Below are 21,979 nucleotides of genomic sequence, written 5' to 3' on the forward strand. Positions count from 1 at the left end.
CTTGCAGAATCCATGTTGGCTGGTTATCAGAAGTTTGTTTCTTTCAAATTGTTCATCGATGTTGTCTTTTATCAGCACTTCCGCCATTTTCCCCGGAACCGAGGTCAGGCTCACCGGTCTGTAATTTCCCGGGTCACCTCTTGATCCCTTTTTAAAGTTGGGCATAACATTGGCTATCTTCCAATCCTCCGGGATCTTGCCTGTTTTCATGGATAGATTGCAAATTTGCTAAAGTAGTTCCACTATTTCCTCCTTTAGCTCCTTCAGAACCCTTGGGTGGATTCCGTCCGGACCCATGGATTTGTCAGATTTTAATTTTTCTATCTGCCTGCGTACGTCCTCAAGGCTCACTTCCATGGATGTTAATTTTTCTGCTTGATCTCCATTGAAGATTTGCTCAGGTTCCGGTATGTTGAATGTGTCTTCATTTGTAAATACAGATGAAAAGTACACGTTAAGTCTTTCTGCCACTTCTTTCTCCTCCTTCATCACTCCCTTCCTGTCTCCGTCGTCCAGCGGTCCCACCTCCTCCTTAGCCGGCTGCTTCCCTTTAACATATCTAAAGAACGGTTTGAAATTTCGTGCTTCCCTGGCTAGCCTCTCTTCATACTCTCTTTTGGCTTTTCGAACCACATGGTGACATTCTTTTTGATACTTCCTGTGCTCTTTCCAGTTCTCCTCAGTTTTGTCCTTTTTCCATTTCCTGAATTTTTCTTATTGCCTTTCACTTCCAAACAGAGCAACTCAGAGGGTGTTCAGTATATCACTATGATCCCTAGGACTTAAAGATTGAATGTAGGGAAGACAGAAATAGCTGTGTCTTCTTGAGACTGGTGCGAGCCAATTTATGTTTTAACAGTAAAAGTGCATCTCTAGTGGATAATTTATGTAGTTTTATTTTTACTAAGGGTACCAGTGTTCTGATTTTGCAACTGGACTTAAGCAGTGCGTTCAACCTTGTGGACCACGATAAACTATTGGAATGTCTGGATGCTATAGGCATACATGGCCAAGTTTTGAAATGGTTTGAGGGTTTTCTTAAATTTAGAAATTATGAAGTAAAGTTCAATAATGAGCTTTCAAACAGTCGGAGTAACCCCTGCGGAGTACCCCAAGGGTCTCCACTGTCTCCACTGCTTATTAATATTTATTTGGCCTCTTTAGGCAATAGATTATCCCAGTTCAAAATTAAATTATTTAGTTATGCTGACGACATCACAATTTTAATTCCTGTACATACTTCCCTTTCTCAAATAAATCAAACTGTGGTTGAGAGTCTACAGAGCGTCACCAGTGGAGTGCCGCAGGGCTCGGTGCTTGGACCTGTGCTTTTCAACATCTTTATAAACAATCTGGACATAGGTATAATGAGTGAGGTGATTAAATTTGCAGACGATACAAAGTTATTCAGAGTAGTGAAGACGTAGGGGGACTGCGAAGATCTGCAATGTGATATAATCAGGCTCAAGGAATGGGCATCGACATGGCAGATAAGATTCAAGTGTAAAGTGATGCATGTCGGTAACAAAAATCTCATACATGAATCCAGGATGTCCGGGGCTGTACTTGAAGAGACCTCCCAGGAAAGGGAGTTGAGAGTTCTGATCAAAAAGTCGATGAAGCCGTCCACGCAATGTGCGGCGGCAGCGATAAAGGCGAACAGAATGCTAGGAATGATAAAGAAGGGGATCACGAATAAATCGGAGAAGGTTATCATGCCGCTGTACCGGGCCATGGTGCGCTCTCACCTGGAGTACTGCATCCAGCACTGGTCGCCATACTTGAAGAAGGACACAGTACTACTTGAAAGGGTCCAGAGAAGAGCATCTAAGATGGTTAAGGGGTTGGAGGAGCTGCTGTATAGCGAAAGATTAGAGAAACTGGGCCTCTTCTCCCTTGAACAAAGGAGATTGAGAGGGGACATGATCGAAACATTCAAGGAATTTTGGATGTCAGAATTTAAATTGAAAATGAATACAGAAAAAACTAAAATTTTCATTGCATCACCAAATTTAAATGAAGATGTTACATCTAAAAATGATACAATCTATAGTAATCCAGTCAATCATAAAGATACTTGGTGTAATTTTAGATTGTAGCCTTTTTATGAAAAATCAGGTTGACTCGTTGGTTCAAAAGGGTTTCTATACTTTATGGAAAATAAGAACTATTAGAGCATACTTTGATATTAACTCCTTTCGATTGTTGGTTCAATCACTTGTCCTTAGTCAGTTGGACTATTGTAACATTGTTCATCTTGCTGGGACTCAGAAAAATCTTCATAGACTGCGCATAATTCAGAATGCAGCAGTCAGATTGATTTTCAATTTAATATAAAATCATGAAAGGCATAGAGAAGGTGGAGAGGGACAGATTCTTTAGACTAGCAGAGACAACTAAAACAAGAGGTCATTCAGAAAAACTGAGAGGAGACAGATTCATAACGAATGCAAGGAAGTTCTTCTTCACTCAGAGGGTGGTGGACACCTGGAACGCGCTTCCCGGAGAGGTGATAGGACAGAGTACAATTCTGGAGTTCAAAAAGGGACTGGATGACTTCCTGGAAGCGAAAGGGATAACAGGGTACAAATAGAGATTTACCTTACAGGACATTGAGTGAACAGGGTATGGGTATTTTAAGTTAGGTAGGGAACACTTTCAGGTCATGGACCTGGGGGGCCGCCGCGGGAGCAGACTGCCGGGCACGATGGACCCCTGGTCTGACCCGGCAGAGGCAACGCTTATGTTCTTATGTTCTTATGTTCTTAAGTATGATCATGCCACTGATGTTTATCATCGACAGCACTGGCTTCCAGTTGAGGCACGGTTTAAATTTAAGCTCGGCTGTATTTTTTTAAGGCACTAACAGGCTTAATTCCTGAGTATCTTATAGAATCTTTTATCATTACAAACTCTAAACATTCTAGAAAATCTCACTCATTATTTTCATTCCCTTCTGTAAAGGGATGTAAATATATATACCACATATCAAAAAAGGATCCAAGAGGAAAAAGAACAAAGAACCAGCGCGGCTCACTGTAGAGGTGAAAGAAGCGATCAGAGACAAGAAAACTTCATTTAAGGAATGGAAAAGATAAAAAATGAACGAAAACTGGAATAAGCACAAACAACATCAACGCAGGTGTCATAAGGCGGTAAAAGGGGCCAAAAGAGACTACAAGGAAAAATAGCCAAGGAGCCGAAAAACTTCAAGCCGTTCTTTCGATATATTAAGGGGAAACGACCTGCAAATGAAGCGGTGGGACAGTTGGATGACCATGGAATAAAGGGAGTGCTAAAGGAGGACAAAGAAATCGCTGACAAACTGAACACATTTTTTGCATCTGTATTTACCGAAGAGGATATACACAGCATACCGGAATCCATCAGGCTATATGCTGGAAAGAAAGACGGAAGACTGACAGGATTGACAGTCAGTTTAGAAGAGGTGCAGCAGGCAGATTGATAGGCTTAAGAGCAATAAATTCCCGGGACCGGATGGCATCCATCTGAGGGTCATCAAGGAACTGAAAGGGACTATAGGTAAACTGCTTCAACTAATAGCCAATCTGTCGATCAAATCGGGAAAGATTCCGGAAGACTGGAAGGTGGTGAATGTTATGCTGATCTTCAAAAAAGGTTCAAGGGGAGATCCGGGAAACTACTATCGGTAAGTCTGACCTCGGTACCGGGAAAGATGGTAGAGGCGCTGATAAAGGACCACATCATTTATCACCTTGATGGACACGGTTTAATGAGGACCAGCCAGCATGGTTTCAGCAAAGGCAGATCTTACCTGATGAACTTGCTGTTCTTCTTCGAGGGAATAAACAGGCGGATAGACAAGGGCGACCCGGTTGACATTGTATATCTGGATTTTCAGAAGGTGTTCAACAAGGTTCCACATGAACGACTACTTCGTAAAATTGCAAGCCATGGAATCGACGGTGAAATACTCACGTGGATTAAAAACTGGCTGGAGCATAGGAAACAGAGAGTGGGGGGTAAATGGACAGTACTTGGTGCTTGGACCCATGCTCTTCAATATCTTTATAAACAATTTGGACATTGGTACGACGAGTGAGGTGATTACATTTACAGATGACACGAAGTTATACAGAGTAGTGAAGACACAGGGGGATTGCGAAGATCTACAAAGTGACATAATCAAGCTCGAGAAATGGGCATCGACATGGCAAATGAGGTTCAACATGGATAAGTGCAAAGTGATGCATGTTGGTAACAAAAATCACATGCACGAATACAAGAAGTCCGGGGCGGTACTTGGAAAGAGACTTGGGAGTTCTGATCGACAAGTCGATGAAGCCGTCTGCACAATGCACTGCGGCGGCAAAAAGGGCGAACAGAATGCTAGGAATGATAAAGAAGGAGATCACAAGCAGATCGGAGAAGGTTATCACGCCGCTGTACCCGGACCATGGTGCGCCCTCACCTGGAGTACTTTGTCCAGCAATGGTCGCTGTACATGAAGAAGGACATGGTACTACTCGAAAGGGTTCAGAGAAGAGCGACTAAAATGATTAAGGGGCTGGAGGAGTTGCCATACAGTGAGAGATTGGAGAAACTGGGCCTCTTCTCCCTTGAAAAGAGGAAACTGAGAGGAGACGTGATCGAAACATTCAAAATACTGAAAGGAATAGACTTAGTAGATAGAGACAGACTGTTCACACTCTCCAAGGGAGAACGAGGGGCACTCTCTAAAGTAACGTAAGGAAGTTCATGTTCACCTAGAGAGTGGTGGAAAACTGGAACGCTTTTCTGAAATCTGTTATAGGGGGAAACACCCTCCATGGTTTCAAGACAAAGTTAGACAAGTTCTTGCTAAACTGGAATGTACGGCAGGTGAGGCTGGACTCATTTAGAGCACTGGTCTTTGACCTGAGGGCCGCCATGTGAGCGGACTTCTGGGCAGGATGGACCACTGGTCTGACCCAGCAGCGGCAATTCTTATGTTCTTATGAAATTTCAGGAACGATTGCTATCTTTTCAGGCAGCCTCAAGGACTAGGGATTTAACTTATATATTCATATTCCCAAATTCATATCAACAATTACGACATGTCTTAAAAATGTATCTTTTTAGGGAATCTTTTGGAAATTAGATATTGGATGTTTATTCATTTGTATTACTAGTCTTTGTGAACCGCATTAAACTTAATGGTATTTGCGGTATACAAGTGAGTTTTATGTTATGTTATGAAGTCGATTGCACCATGCCCAGAAGGAGGGCACAGAATCCCCTACCCAGGATTTATTTTTTCCCTAGTAAACTTTCTGAATAGTCTTTGACCCCACTGGGGGAGACAAAAAGCCTCATATTTATCTAGTAGTAGCCCTACTGCCGATAAGGGACTATTGAAATGTAATATGCTGGCAACATACTCAAGAATTTGTCTCCAAAACCTTTTGAGCACTTATGATTTTAAAGTGTTTGAGGCTTCCAGGAATGAGGCAGGTTCAGGAAAAGAACTCTCCGGGATGGGAAAATGTCCTTCTCTACACCATGCTACACTGGTAAGCGTGCACTTACTCATGGAAGCACACAAGAAGAAGCATGCAGTCACCAAGGTATAGAATGACATTTTAAAGTGTAGTTGGTTAAAGGGGTTAACATTAGAACATAATCATCAGACCAAAAGCCCCTTAAACCCAATATCCTGTTTCCAGGTGACAAGAGGCATAAGAACATAAGAATTTGCCTCCGCTGGGTCAGACCAGAGGTCCATCCTGCCCAGCGGTCCGCTCCCGCGGCGGCCCTTCAGGGCTATCACCTGTGCTGTGGTCCCTGACTATTCCTATAACCTACCTCAACTCCTATCTGTACCCCTCAATCCCCTTATCGTCTAGGAACCTATCCAAACCTTCTTTGAAGCCCTGTAACGTGCTCTGTCCTATCACGGCCTCCGGAAGCGCGTTCCACGCGTTCCACCACCCTCTGGGTAAAAAAGAACTTCCTAGTGTTTATTCTAAACCTGCCCCCTTTTAATTTCTCCGAGTGCCCCCTTGTACTTGTGGTTCCCCACAGTGTGAAGAATCTGTCCCTGTCTACCTTTTCTATGCTCTTCAGGATTTTGAAGGTTTCTATCATGTCTCCTCTAAGTCTCCGCTTTTCCATGTATGTGATATGTCTGTTTGATGGTATAGTAAGTAGACTTTGTTGAAGAGAACGAAGACAAGGAGTGTAGGAGTATGAACTGGTTAAACGCCACTGAAAGTGCCCAGTTAGCTGCCAAGATGCAAGTTAAGTAATTTTCTTTGTAGGAAAGTGAATGGTTAACTCATGTTTTGAAAGTGTTTCTGTTTCTCTGATACGAGTTTTGACAGGTGAGATGGAGTCAAGTTTTTGTAGTTTGAATATTAGTCTGACAATCGTTTTAAATCATCTATAGTTTGTTCAGGAGAGTAGAATTTAAATCCGCATAGAGGGAGTTGAAGTAATCCAGCTGGGACAATATAAGCATATTAGCATGGCACAGTGGCGCTCTTGATTGTAGAAGGTTTTCTTCCTTAGGTGGATACTTGAGATTTGTATGATAGAGTGGAGTCAAGAATGACTTCTAGTACTTTGGACGTCTTGTTGATATCCAGCATGGATCCTGAGGTTAGAGTTACAGCCCATCCCACGTGGCTTCCATTACCAACTGCTGGAACAGTTCTTGTAGAGAATCCAGGATCTCCTTACTTCTAGAAGACCCCCATCAAAATCCGTCATGTTATAATCACCTGTTAGTAAGACTTCCTCTTTCACAGCTATATACTGAATGCCTACTATTAAATCTTTGTCCACTTCTTCTGCCTATTTACACCAGTGTAAATACATTTTCCATTCCCTCTTTCCAGATTGACCCACGGTGCCTCTTCCTTACCCTTTAGATCCTGCAGTCGTGGGGTTTTAACATGATCTTTAACATATAATGCTACTCCTCTGCTTTTCTTCTTACCATGTGTTTGCTGAACAGATTATAGGCTGGTATAACTATATCCCTGTCTAGCAGTGGTGTAATGAGGGTGACCTCCCTCGTCCCCCTCTCCTTCCCCAACCCCGCCTGCTACATGCGCCCCCCTTCCCTTGTACCTCTAGTTGAAATTGTTAGTCATGGCGGTCAACAATATGCTCCTCCCGACCCTGACTTCTTGTGTGCGGCACCCGTAAGTGATGTCAGCGAGAGAGCTGATGGGATCATGAAGAGCACGTTGACTGCTGCGAACAACAACTTCAATTAGAGGTATGGGAGAAGTGGAGGGGAGGAATGGGAAGAGGTGGGGGAGGGGTGCCAGCGCTCCCGCCAACATGGCATCCGGGGGGACCACCCCTCTCCCCCCCTAACTATGCCACTGCTGTCCTCGTTCTCAGTGAACCACATCTCTGTGATCGCCACTAAATGCAACTCGGCTTCTTCCATCACAGCTTCTAGATCCAGAAGCTTGAGGTCTGTGTAGGGAGATATCTCTGAATCATAGCATTCTCGTTGCAGCATCCAGTTGGGACTACTCTTCAGATGATCAGGTGCTAAAGGATCTGGAGATTCTTACACATGAATGCTTTCATGGAAAGAATTACTGTCTGCAGGTGTTGTATCTGTATGAGCTGTCCCAGGTATGTAGGAAATAACATTGGGATTGTGTGCGTCTAAAGCTCAAGTGCTTCATATCTCAGTCTCTCTCTTTGCTTTTAGGAGCTGCTTTGTTCCTATAGCGAACTCTCCGTCCAGGATGCCAAGCAAGTGCTAGAAGCAATACTCAGCTCACGGCAGCCACGAAGGTGTGAAAAGGCTCAGGGGTTTATCAGCACTCAACGATTGGACCCACAGGTTGTGGCAGAGCTGGTTGCACAAGCCATTCTGCGGGAGTTACTGGAGGTGTGTGAAGGTTCAGGTCAGTCTCTTATCCTGAATTGGTACTTCTGTGACATACACTGTGCATTACATCCTGTGGCCACAGTCAGAAGTCAAATATGAAAATAAGTACCTTTACATCTATTCTGGCTGATTTTAGGAAAACGTGTAATCTATCGATATCAAATTGGATATATCTGTGTGGGTATGTATGTATGTTCCAGCATAACTCTGAAACGCATGGAGAGATTTCAGCCAAACTTTGTATACATATCACTTTCTTTTTTTTGTCATTCTTTATTTAGAACACAGATAGAGAACAAGAAAAACACATGGAGCCCTATCTCAAGCAGAGCAGCATCAAAACAACAATATCACTCCAAGCACAGGAACTATGTTAAACATTTTCAAGATATCAAAACAGAATCAACCCCCCCCTCCGAGAGACGGCCAAGAGACCACCACCCATTACCTCCCCCCAACCACTTAGGAGACCAAGTGAAGTCAACCACTCCCTATATCGAGACTGCATCCCAATCACCCATAAAACCAATCGCCTCCCCGCTCCCCCCGTCAACCCTCCGTTCCAGAACTATCTGTTCCCAACACTGCGAGAAACCGATCCCACAAATCTTCAAATTGCTGCCAACGTCGAGTAAGCAGTACATATCACTTTCTATCTGAGAAAAAACACTGGGGGTGGGGAGGGGATGACATGTAAAAATGATCAAAAATGACAAATATTACTGTCTACCCCAGGGGTAGGGAATTCCAATCCTCGAGAGCCGTATTCCAGTCAGGTTTTCAGGATTTCCCCAAAGAATATGCATTGAAAGCAGTGCATGCAAATAGATTTCATGCATATTCATTGGGGAAATCCTGAAAACCCGACTGGAATATGGCTCTCGAGGACCGGAGTTCCCTACCCCTGGTCTACCCCATAGTTTTCAGTCTCGCTGAGATGATTTTCAAGCATAACGCTGAAACGCATGGAGAGATTTCATCCAAACTTGGTAAACATATGACTTACTATCTGGGGAAAAATACTGTGGGGGTGGGAAGAGGGTGACATGTAAAAATTATTAAAAACAACAGATATTAGTATCTAACCCATAGTTTTCGGCCTTGCTGAGATGATATTCCAGCACAACTTGGACGACCTTCTGACGCAGGGTCCTATTCCCACGTTCGACCCGTCTCCCTTCTGTCTTATGGCTTGGCTTTTGAAAGGGTCGCCTTGGTAAGAAGGGGCATTCAGATAAGATGATCTCTACACTCGTGGGGTCCCGGAGGCTTTCTACCTCTCAAGCTTATGTGTGGTTTGGCGCCTCTTTAAGAGGTGGTGCCAAGGGCGGGGAATGGTCTCTTCACGCTTCTTTGCCTAACATCCTAGAGTTCTTGCAAGATGGCATGGATAGAGGCCTGGCTTGGTCTTCTCTCCGGGTTCAGCTTGCGGCCTTGTCAGCCTTTCGGGGGTTCGTGACAGGTCAGCATTTGACAGCCATTCCTGATGTAATTCGCTTTTTGCGGGTGGCCAAATTGCTCAGGCCTCCCGTGCGGCCCTCTGTTCCCTCTTGGGATCTCAATCGGGTTCTATCTGTTCTGGTGCACCCACCCTTCGAACCGTTGGGTGGCTGCTCTTTGAAGGACCTTACTCTGAAGGGGTTCTTTTTGGTGGACATTTCTTCCACTAGGCGTGTTTCTGAGCTACAGGTTTTCTCTTGTAGGGCTCCCTTCTTGGAATTTTCTAGGGAGCGGGTTGTCTTGAGGTCTGTTCCTTCTTTTTCTGCCGAAAGTAGTTTCTCCTTTTCATGTCAATCAATCTGTGGTTCTCCCGGTGTTGGGTAGTCGGGAGGGCTTTTCTGAGCAAAGACAACTGCGCAAGTTGGATGTTGGTCGGGTCCTTCACTCTTATGTGCAGTGGACCCAGGGATCAGGAAATAAGATCATCTCTTTGTTCTTCTGTCGGGTCCTCGTAGGGGGGCTGGCGTTTCCAAGGCTACTATTGCACACTGGATCAAGGAGACTATTGCTTCCGCTTCTCTTCTGATGCAGAAGCCTGTTCCGGAGTTTCTCAAAGCTCATTCCACTCGGGGTCAGGCGGCTTCTTGGGCTGAGTTGTCGCTCGTGCCTCCAGTGGACATTTGTAAGGCTGCGGTTTGGTCTTCCTTTGTCAGTCACTTTCGGGTAGATGTTCAGGCACATCGGGACGCGGTGTTCGGTGTGCGTGTTCTGGTGTCAGCCCTTCGGGGGTCCTGCCCGTGTGAGGGACTGCTTTGGTACATCCCATTCGTAAAGATTAACCTCTACTGGTTTGGAGAATGCTAAAGAAGGAGAAATTAGGTTCTTACCTGCTAATTTACTTTCTTTTAGCTTCTCCAGACCAGTAGAGGTCCCCACCCTGTCTGTTATTGGTGTGTTGGGGCTGTTGTGCGGGCAGTTTTGTTTTTTGCTGCAGGTTCTAGTATTTTTCTAGGGCCGGGGAGAATTAAAGAACAGCGGCTGTGGCTCGGCTGGCGAGCTGTGGGGACATTTTCCTTCTGGTATTTCTCCTCTGCATTTTCCAACAGCATTTGGGTATGTTAGTTGTTACTCCTATTCGGAGTATTGTTTATTTCTGTTTCCAGTTCTTAGTTATGCTTGGCTATTCGGCAGACTGATGAGAATAGAGAAGGGAATATATTATATACTATTCCACAGTTTTGTTTTCAGTCTGATGGTCATGATTGGATATATACCCCATTCGTAAAGATTAACCTCTACTGGTCTGGAGAAGCTAAAAGAAAGTAAATTAGCAGGTAAGAACCTAATTTCTCCATAAATGCCATATAGCCACACAGACTAGTTTGCTATACAGTGATTAATTCCACCTATGTTTCGGCTTGTTTGGGCAGCTTTGAATTTTCCACCATGATGTCTAAACTGCTGTGTAAAGATAAAACAAATACCTGTGTTACTGAAGAGAAAATGGCACCTTGAAGTCCTGCAGGCCGCTCTGTGAATTTGGCATGAGTTGCAGAGGTAGCAGCTGAAGTCATTGCAAGCTTCGACACTTTACTGGACATGCAATTTGCCCTACTTGATGCTCAGCTGGCTAAAGTTCAGGATAAATTAGAGGAGTTCAGCAGAGAACTGGAGAACCAGAAGACCACGTGACTGCTGTAGAGGAAGTGCAAACACAATTGGGAAAAAAAACCCTGAAAAATTGGAAGATCTTGGAAATAGGGAGAGAAGGAGCAATCTACGACATGTGGGGCAGTTACTGCCCAGAAATGGTTTTAGAGGCCGAATTGATGGGTTTTCATGCGGCTCTGTTTTCCCGTGAACTTAGCTGTTGGCTCATTTAGAGTCCTTGCAGATCAAAAGAACCCATTGTGTCAGAACCAGACAAACTTAACCTACAAGGCCATGAGAGGTTATAATGAAAATTTTAAATTATGCCCACAAGGCACTGTGTGGTAGAAAAAACTAACATATGAAAATAGAAAGCTATTCTGCTTTCAGATTTACTCGGCTGCAGTGGTCTCTCGCCAAAAGAGCTTTGCTTCTTGATAGAAGGTAAAGCACGACTTTGTATAACCTGGCAAAGACAAACTCAGACCTTTGAATCTGTGTACATGGCCTGGACTTTCCTGGCTGATCATATGAACATAAGATCGAAGATCCAACCCAGGTCCCAAGTAGGAAAGTAGATAGTACTGTGGGACTGCCAGCAGAATCGACATGATGCAGGATGTCTTGCAAAATGTTTGATTATCGCTGCAAGACATCCATGTCTATCCCCCCTTGAGACTGCCCAAAGCCTGCCCATAACACGCCTCCACCACGCCCTAAACATACAGAGGCTGGAACACCTTGCTAGACGTATAGAAAAAATTATTTCAATTAGCGGCACTTGGGACATCCTGGCGATTAGGATGTTTATTTTTTTATTATGAGCCTATAAGTGTGTAGCCCTCGATGGAGAATGCCCCAACTTTGTTGGTTGGGCTGAGAACTTTTCAGCCCCTCATATAACAAATTTATAGCGTGCCTGAGATTTTGTCACACTTTGATGAATCAATGTTTTGAGGGATGCTTGAATATCTAATGAATACTGCTTATCAGAGGGTTTATGAGTATCCCCATAACACTTTCTGGCATTCTTCAGAAGATTCCCCAACCATAAAATCTTTCTCATTCGCTTAATGTGACTCCAATAACTAATTAACTCCCCTCTTAAAACTGCCTTTCCTGCATCTCAGTATAAAATGGGATCAGAAACATGTATCTTTATGTAAAGCATGAATTTTCCATCTATTACATAAGTATTCCTGAAATTTAGTATCCCTATAAAGTGCTAGTGGAAATCTCTATCGCATCTTTCAGAAAGGAGTCCAATTAGCACACCAATAGTTTAGGAATGTAATCGCAAAATTGGGAAATTAGATAATACCATTTTATTGGACTAATATATTTTCCAATCAGCTTTCAGAGGCCAAAACCTCCTTCCTCAGGACAGTATACTGCTGTTATGGTACCTGTCCTGACTTGAGGAAGGGGGTTTTGCTCTCTGCAAGTTAGTCTTCTGCCCTCTCTCTCTCCCCTCCCCACCCCACTTCTGTCCAGTGTATGCGCCTCTTTTTCTCCTCTCCCTACTAACATCCAATGTCTGCCCCCTTCTCTCTCTCCACCCACTCTCTCATTCCAAGCTGGCAGATGGAATGATTGCCTGATCACCCTCATTTCATATGCTCCATCCTACCTATCCCTCAGGAAATCTCTCAAATCATACCTCTTTGATAAATTTCTCTAACCCCTTCCCTCCCGGCCAAACTATCAAACTCTAACCATCTCCCCTTCTTTTCCTGTCCCTCCTTGTAATTGAAAACTAGTTACCAATACACTTGACAATTACTCTTTGTATCTTCGATGTATATATACAGTCTCTTCCTCTGTAAACCGCTTTGAACTGTTTGTGGTATAGCGGTATACAAAAATAAAGTTATTATTATTTATTATTATCAGCATCTGCCCCCTTCACTCCCACATTCCTACCTCGTAGGTGCCTGTCCTAGTACTTCTACTCCCACATCCCCACCTCTCATGTGCCTGTCCCAGAACCTCCACTCCCACATTCCTACCTCGTAGGTGCCTGTCCCAGTGCTTGCACTCCCACAGACCCACCTCTCATGTGCCTGTCCCAGTATCTTCACACCCACATTCCCACCTCGCAGGTGCCTGTCCCTAGCACCTGCCCCCCCCTCTTTTCTCCATGCCCCTGTATTTCACCTGCATACCCCAACAGCTATACATAGGACCCCCTTCATATTCAGGCCCCAGCACCTTCACACATGCACACAATCCTTGCTTCTTGGTGTTAGAATCTACGCACATGCATACACCTGTCCTTCATATCAGCACTTCAATATACACAAGCTTTGTGATAATATAACTCTTAATTAATTGTAGTTTCTTACAAAACAATCTGCTTTCCACCAGCGTTTTCCTTGTATCTATGTGACTTGCTAGGATACAAAGTAGTTTTTCTCTGGCTTATTTCAGCATTATAAAAATTCTCATTTTGTGAAACATTATTTGCTTTTGTTCTTTTTTTTTTTGATTAGGGCATAAACAAGACTTCAACCCAGGACGTGAAAAGCAGACTTTCCAGCAACTAACTAAACTGTGTGCAGATCCCACTTTGGTGGGCATTCAAACACTGGAAAAACTGAGCTCTGTGCCCTATGGGGAGCTTTCTTGCAGTAAGTAGACAGACCAGGAAGATCTGTATGTTACGTTATGTGTGGTTTTATGGAGTTCAAGGCAGGTTACAATCAAAGGCAAATTTGTTACATAGTAGATTGATACAGTGTGGGAAAGTAGTGATTTATATTTTACATAGTGACGATTTACAAAGTTAGATCAGAGATGGGAAAGTTAACAATGTGGGATCAGGAATGATTCGTATGTTACATGTATGTAATATGATACTTAGCTTTACAGTAAGTAGAGAGACCAGGAGAATTTGTATATGATGTGACACTTACCTTGTATAGTAAGTAGAGAGACCAGGTTGTCAGATAATATGGAGACTCTCATTGCATCTCTCATCCCCCCTTTCTGCCCTCCAGCCACACTCAGTGCATCCTCCCTGCCCACCCTCCTGAACAGCACTGCTGGGTCCCACCCCCATTGTCTTCCTGTCCACTCGAACAAGGTGGGTCCCGCCCAGGTGGTCCAGCAGTGAGGTCAGGGCAGGAACAATCCTCACTTGCTCCTGCACATTAGAATTGCCATATTGGGACAGACCGAAGGTCCATCAAGCCCAGTATCCTGTTTCCAACAGTGGCTAGCCCAGGTCCCTAGTACCTAGCTAAATCCCAAGTAGTAAAACAGATTTTATGCTTTGGTCCTCGACCTGGTAGCTGGGCTTCAACGCTAAGAAATGCAAGATCATGCACCTTGGCAGCAGAAATCCGTGCAGAATTTACACCTTGAATGGTAAGACCTTAGCTAGAACTTCAACAGAACGAGACTTGGGAGTGATCATCAGTGTAGACATGAAAACTACTGATCATGTGGTAAAGGCTTCATCTAAGGCAAGACAGTAGTTAGGTTGCATCTGCAGGAGTTTCGTCAGCCGGAAGCCTGAAGTCATAATGCCATTATACAGAACCATAGTGAGACCTCATTTGGAATACTGTGTACAATTCTGGAGGCAACACTACCGAAAAGATATGCTGAGAGTAGAGTCGGTGCAATGGATGGCCACCAGGATGGTCTCGGGGCTCAAGGATCTCACGTACGAGGAAAGGCTGAAAACTTTGCGGCTCTACTCACTCGAGGAACATAGGGAGAGAGGAGACAAGATCGAGACGTTTAAGTATATCACCGGCCGTATCGAGATGGAAGAAGAGATTTTCTTTCTCAAGGGACCCTCAGCCACAAGAGGGCATCCGCTCAAACTCAGGGGTGGGAAATTTCATGGCGACACCAGGAAATATTTCTTCACCGAGAGAGTGGTTGATCCTTGGAATGAGCTTCCGGTGCAGGTGATCTAGGCAAACAACGTGCAAGAATTTAAGAGCAAATGGGATGCCCATGTGGGATCCCTTAGTGGGTTAAGCCAAGGGAACCTGTCACCGGGAGTGGGATCCCTAGGATAGTAGACTTGGGAGTGGGTCAGTAGAATGGGCAGACCTGATGGGCTATGGCCCTTATCTGCCGTCATCTTCTATGTTTCTATGTTCTATGTTTATCCTAGGAATAAATCGTGGATTTTCCCAAGCCATCTCAATAATGGACTATGGACTTCTCTGTTAGGAAATTAGCCAAGTCTTTTTTAAACCCCGCTAGGCTGAGTTCACCACATTCTCCAGCAACAAATTTGTATATACTCAAATATAAACTGGGATTTTTGGGCCCAAAAATGAGGGTCTCTAGATATTAAGAACATCAGCAAACAAGAGTAGCCTTACTGGGTCAGACCAATGGTCCATCAAGCCCAGTAGCCCGTTTTCACGGTGGCCAATTCAGGTCACTAGTACCTGGCTAAAACCCAAGGAGTAGCAATATTCCATGCTACCAATCCAGGGCAAGCAGTGTCTTCCCCCATGTCTTTCTCAATAACAGACTATGGACTTTTCCTCCAGGAACTTGTCCAAACATTTCTTAAAACCAGCTGTTTCTATGAATAGATCAGGTAACTAATGTCAGTCATTTGACAAATAATGTTGATTGTACAATAAACTACCAGTAGGTTTATGTATCCTCTCTAGCTCTGAACTGCAGATTCTCCAAACCAAACCTTTAGCCCCTCCCTAGGTGTATACATCCTGTCACGTGCCTTAGAATTCCAGTCTGTTCCTGCAGCTCTGATTGCTGGTTTGCTCTTTTCTGCTCGTGCTTAATTTTCCATTTCTAGCTCTTTTAATTCATTCCGGGTTTTGCCCTTGTGCTATGGATTCACCCTTCAGGGACATCCTTCGGCGAGAGATTGCAGACTTTTGTATTTACATCGTCTGCTTCTGGCCTGCAGTGAACCCCTCAGACAGCCTGCAGGTAAGATCGGGTCTCCGGGATCGGGAGCCATCTCACCCTAGGTTCATCCGCTAAAGGGTAGAGCGCAGGCTGCACGGTTCCGTGGAGGTATGCCAGGATCGAAACTGGACAGTGGGTCTTCCCTAATTTTCCAGTGAGGTCCTGAGAGTCCCTGTCTGGGGTGACTGGGAAGGTGAGGCAATCAGAAGATCTGAAATCCAGTTTTTTATCAGCTCCTGAGGTATGATCTCTCTGCTTGCTCTGTGTTAGCTGGCAGCCATTGATTTCTATTGCAGCACATGTCTCTGTGTGTATCTGTGTACTCACGAGTTTGACAATTTGGGGGGGTTCTGGAAATGGTTTTTTTGGTGGTTTCCCTGCATGCCCTAGCCTCCCCCCACCTGTAAAATCAAAAAAATTGCTGTTTTTCCGGGTTCCCTGTGATTTTCCCAGGCTGTTTTAGGGCAAAATTCGGCACCCGCGGCGGCCATCTTGGATTTTCTTTAAAACTTTTAAAAGTATATTCTTGCTCTTAGAAGCTTTGTTTTTGCTCCAAACTTCACAGATGGACACCTCAGGACAGGATGGTATGGATTCAAGCCTCAATTACAGTGGGTGGATGGCGGAATCGCGTCCGCAATTCACGTGCGCTGTGGCCCGCGAAGGGGGCGAGACGTACGCAGATTCCGCGTTTTCCTCCTTCGGAGAGTCCCCTTTTGCCTCTGCTCCTACCGAAGACTCTTTTGGCGCATCCGGTCCCCCTCAAATGGGTGCAACACGCGCTGCAGAGAAAAGCAAATGCAACTTCGGGGGAGAAAGTCTCATTCTTTGACTAAGAGCACTAATAGCATGGCACGCAGAGCGGCTTTCCCGCCAGTGTCTTTTTCCTGCCTGCAGGTGTCAGATAATGTGTCCGGCTTTTCTGCTCTCCCTCTGGATGTCTTTGTGTTTCCTTTCAGTGACCCAGGAGAGCAGAATGGCGGTTTCCGCCATTGCTTCTGCCCCAGTCTCTGTCCCTTTGCTCTTGCAGGTTTTTTCTACAGCATTCGCCTATGTGACTTTTCTGGCAGATCTTTGAGATACCACGGTGGGTCCCCAGTACTTGGGGTTGTCCCGGCTGTGCGCAGGTTCTTCCGGTCTGAGCAGTGTCCTGCACTCCTTTCTCAATCCTCAGGTTCCTGAACTTGATTTTAGACCACCAGCTGCTGGCAGAATGTTTCTCCATGAGTGATCAGCGCCTGCTGCCCACTTCCAGACTGGGATAGGATGCCTTTAGTGACTTGGAAGTCCCAGGAGGGTCCCCTTAAATGTGCTGGGATCATAGCGCACTTGCATCCCACGGACCTGGAATTCTCCAAACATATAGCTTCAGTGAAGGTGGTTTCGGCTATGACACAAGTCACTAACCGCACTTTCTTGCCCTCTGTTGAAGGAATTGTCCTGACAGAGGTTCAGGACAGGTGGGTAGATTTTGTCCTCAAATGCCTTTTAGATTCTGTAGTGGCGGAAATTGAGCTACAGCGGCTTCCTCCTTGTTGCCTGTGCATGGCACTCCAGATTCAGTCGGGATCTCGAAGGGGTTGTCCTTCGTGACTTTGATTTCCTAGTCTCCATTGTGATTTGTTTGGCAGATACCCTCCTTGTCGTGGTGAAGGATTTTGCTAAACTTGGAGCTTCTTTGGTCTCTGCCCGGCGGCTGATGTGAATTTTTGGGTTTTGACATGCTGCCCTTGAAACACACATCAAAGTGGTTTAGAATGAAACATATTAGAAAAAGAAAAAAGGACAAAAAATATGATAAATAACAAAGCGAAGGGAAAGTCTCTTTTTGGGAGGGGGGCAGAGAGCTAACCTAGGCGTCACTAGTGCTCTGTTGTCATACAAACACTGGCTTTTCTTTTGGCAGCTGTGGAGCTCCTGATCTTTGCTCATGATTGTTTCACACTGACCTGTCACCTGGAAGGAATAAGCAGAGTCCTACAGGCAGCACGACATTTGACCAGTCAGCACTTGGCACCCAATGATGAGTACACACTAATGGTAAGTCAGGGTTTGTGTCAGGGGTCTCAAAGTCCCTCCTTGAGGGCCGCAATCCAGTTGGGTTTTCAGGATTTCCCCAATGAATATGCATGAGATCTATGTGCATGCACTGCTTTCAGTGGGAAAATCCTGAAAACCCGACTGGATTGCGGCCGTCAAGGAGGGACTTTGAGATCCTTGGTTTGTGTCATCTCGTATTTCTGAAAATGGAAGAGGGGAGTGACTTCTCCTAGCACTTGGAGAAGATGGGAAAGCCAGGACAAAGCCATCCAATCTGACATCTCAAAGCTGCTGGTTTCAAAGCGATTTATACGGTATTATATCATTAGGAAGTTAAAGTAACTTGAAGAAAAAAAAGAAAAGCATATAAGAAAAGAGCAGTAACCAGATGCTTATCAAATGCTTGTGAAAGATAAGAAAAGGGCTATTTCCTAGGCAAAGGCAAACTGTCCCACACATGGATAATTTGAAAAGAACAAGAACTGTCCAATGCTCGAAGGAACATTTAAAAGACAACAGTTGGTTGAAAAAAACATTCAATTAAATATTGACACGCCTATCATATTAATCAAGTATATTGAGGTACAATTGTAAAGATCAGCCAGTGAATCTGTATCAGTAAAAAGAGTAACCTTTGAAATCTAAGATCATCCTGGCTGCCTGGAAACTTCTTCCATCATTTAGAGTTATTTCCTGAATAAATGGAATTGTAATAGTCTAGCTGAGAAATAATCAACATCTGTAGCAAGAAGCTAAAAGGATCATAAAAATACAAATACAGTCAAACCTCGGTTTACGAGTAACGCGGTTTGCGAATGTTTTGCAAGATGAGCAAAACACTCGAGCAAACTGTAACTCGCAAACCGAGCATTGACTCGATTTGTGAGCCCCCACCCGACCCGACCCCGGTAACCGGCAGTATTGCTCCCTCCAAGGCTATCGGCTCTGCTCCCTCTCTTTGCGATAGCCTCTTCCCCTCCCCCCCCACACTCCTCCATGATCAGACAAAATAATTGGATCTATGGAGGCCTGTCTTACTTGATGTACTAATTGATCCGAAATAAAAACATAATCAATTCTTGAGAATGATTTATGAATATGGGAACAAAAAAAAATTTCCCGATCATTAAAATGAAGAATATGCCATATATTTTTTAAATTAGAAGATTGTACAAAATTATCTAAACCTAATGACTTTATAATTTTACTAGGTTTTTTATCCATAACAGAATGCATAATAGCATTAAAATCTCCTGCCACTACTAAATTAGAAGTAGCCAGTGGCAAAACCAACTGTTGAAGAGATTTAAAAAACTCAATTTGATTCGAATTAGGGGCATACACATTGAAAAGTGCCAAAGTATTATTATCCAAACTCATGTCAACGTACCCATCTTCCTAAAGGATCAAAAGCTATCATATTAAACATTGCATTACATTTTTTATTAATCAAAATAGCAACTCCAGCCTTTTTCTTCACCACAGGGGCAAAAAAACAATGTTTCACCCAATTACCTTCCAGCTTTTTGGACTCTTCAGCAGACAGATGAGACTCTTGGATAAAACAAATATCTGTGTTTTGCTGTTTTAAGAATAAGAGCGTTTTTTTTTCTCTTAATAGGATGGTTTAGACCAGCGATGGCGAACCTATGGCACGCGTGCCAGCTGTGGCACGCGAAGGCCTTGCAGCTGGCACGCGGGAAGGTCCGCAATAGAGAGCTGCACGGGTCGCGGGGATCCCGTGGGGACGCCTCCGAGGGTCGCGGGGTTCCTGCGGGGCTGCATGTACTAAGTTGCGCAGCTTTTCTCCCTACCTGCTCTGCTTGCAGCACAGAGCCGAACGGAAGTCTTCCCGACGTCAGCAAACAAAGCCCTCCCTCACTCCGACGTCAGCGCTGACGTCGGGAAGACTTCCGTTCGGCTCTGTGCTGCAGGCAGGGTAGGTAAGGAGGAGTAGCCTCGCAGCTCGAGTGGCTACCAAGGGAGGGGGGCGGTCCGCCCTGCCCCGCCCCGTGTGCAGCACAGCCGGCCAGGCCCCCTTACTTTTGTGGAGCTAACCCGACCGACCGACAACAGCCCTGGTCCGATAAACCTCCCTGCCCTTAACCGCGAATCTAAATTACCTTCTTACAGCAGCTGTAAGAAGGAAATTTAGATTCGCGGTTAAGGGCAGGGAGGTTTGTCAGACCGGGGCTGTTGTCGGTCTGTCGGTCGCGGAAGCGCCACAAAAGTAAGGGGACCTGGCCGGTGGTGCTGCACCCGGGGCGGGAGAGAAGGAGGGGGGAGAAGGACGCTGAAAGCACTGGGGAAGACAAAGGGGTGAAGAAGGACACTGAAAGGCCATGGGGAAGACGGGGTGGGGGGGAAGGACACTGAAAGCATTTGTGGAAGACAGAAGGGGGAGAAGGACGCTGACAGGACATGGGGAAGATGGGGGGGAGAAGGACGCTGAAAGGAAATGGGGAAGAGAGAGTGGGGAGAAGACGCTGGCAGGGAAGAAGACAGAGATGCCAGACTATGGTGGGAGCGGAGGGAAGAAGATGGGTGCCAGACCAATTTGGAAGGGGGGAGAAAGAGAGAGGCACAGTAACAGAGCAATTGGAAGACACAGAAGGAAGAGAGACTGTGGATGGAAGGAACTGAATGAGAACATGAGGAAAGCAGAAACCAGGCAACAAAGGTAGGAAAAGAATTCTATTTCTTTTTTTCTTTCTTTTTTTGCTTCAGGATAAAGTAGTATATTAGTTGTGTTGATAAAAATTTATAAACAAAAGAGGCTCTGGTAGAAACCCATTTACAAAGTGTGTATTCTTCCCAATTAATATTTCCAAATTAATAAAGTCTTTTTGCTTATTTGTAAATGGGTTTCTACCAGAGCCTTTAATTCAGTAGCATAATTAAATGAAATAACTGTTTCTGAAGTTTATAGGGACGGGCGGGGACGGAGGGAATTCCTCACGGGCGGGGACGGAGGACATTCCTCGCAGGGACGGAGGGATTCCTCATGGGGACGGGTGGGATTCCTCACGGGGACGGGTGAGACTGGCGGGGACGGGTGGGATTTCTGTCCCCGCGCAACTCTGTAGTCCGCAATTAAGATATGCGGCACGGCGGGAGGCGAGTGTGCCGGTGTCTGCTTTGCAGCTCACCTGGCAACAGGGCCGGACTGGCCATTGGGAGGACCGGGCATTGTCCTGGTGGGCCGCGGCCCATCCTCCTGTGCTGGCTGCAGTCCTGTGAGTGGATGTTTAGCCTGCCTGTCTTCCCCTTAGTATCCTATGAGCCAGGCAGTTTGTGAGGGGGAAGTGGGGGGGAGGAAGAGAAGCTTCACACTGAGTCTGTCACAGGAACTCAGTGAGGCTGTAGTGTGACTCCACATGTGACATCTGTAATCAGGAACAGTTCCTAGTGCTCCCATGCTAGAGAGGTGAGGATATGGGGGGAAGTTAATGTGTCTAATAATGTGCTCCTCTGTAAAAACCTCTGTATCTTCCATGGGGGACATGCTAAATTCGAGGAAATAAAAAAGCTGCTTATGATGATTGCATAGAGAAGTTCAGTAAGCTGAGAGGAGGGCTGGGCTCTCTGTGAACAACCAACACACTAATCATCTGCGCTGTACCTTATGGAAAACTCAATATAGCAAAAAACAGTAAAGTGTATATGTGGCCCTTCACAGTGCTTTTGTAAACACCAAGAGCCCATAGACCAGATCATGACAGGAGTGTGAGCTCCACACCTCCTGCAGTCCGCTAGGAAGATCAACTGCTTTAACACCTAAGTAGCAGCAAGACCAGCTGCCTATAATAGGAGCCCTTGCCCCGATCCAGCCAGGCATGTGAGCTCCTCCCCCTATATCCCGTTTAAGAGATCAATCTACCTGCTTTAAATATCAGCAGCAGTAGAAAAACAACTGCTTTTACATACAAGCAGCAGCGAGACCTACCGCAACCACCAAGAGCCCACAGACCCGATCCTGCCAGGAGTGTGAACTCCTCCCCCTGCAGTCCATTGGAGAGATCAATCTGCCTGCTTTTAAATATCAGCAGCAGTGGAGATCAA

General features: G+C 45.2%; 1 protein-coding gene across 6 annotated transcripts in view; it reads left to right on the plus strand.

The window, feature by feature from the left end:
- Window positions 1-21,979, plus strand: part of SPG11 (SPG11 vesicle trafficking associated, spatacsin) — a 189,669-nt gene that overhangs the window by 142,503 nt on the left and 25,187 nt on the right. For 5 of the 6 annotated variants that reach the window (XM_033919780.1, XM_033919779.1, XM_033919778.1 and 2 more), the window contains 4 exons: window positions 7,496-7,617; window positions 7,697-7,895; window positions 13,462-13,599; window positions 17,784-17,917. In XM_033919780.1, coding sequence (XP_033775671.1) covers window positions 7,496-7,617; window positions 7,697-7,895; window positions 13,462-13,599; window positions 17,784-17,917 — 593 coding nt within the window. Of the gene's footprint in view, window positions 1-7,495; window positions 7,618-7,696; window positions 7,896-13,461; window positions 13,600-17,783; window positions 17,918-21,979 lie in introns of those variants that run through there. The other variant, XR_004536914.1, reaches the window with a different exon arrangement.

This window comes from Geotrypetes seraphini, chromosome 14, assembly GCF_902459505.1.
Source record: "Geotrypetes seraphini chromosome 14, aGeoSer1.1, whole genome shotgun sequence".
NCBI classification, from domain to species: Eukaryota; Metazoa; Chordata; class Amphibia; order Gymnophiona; family Dermophiidae; genus Geotrypetes; species Geotrypetes seraphini.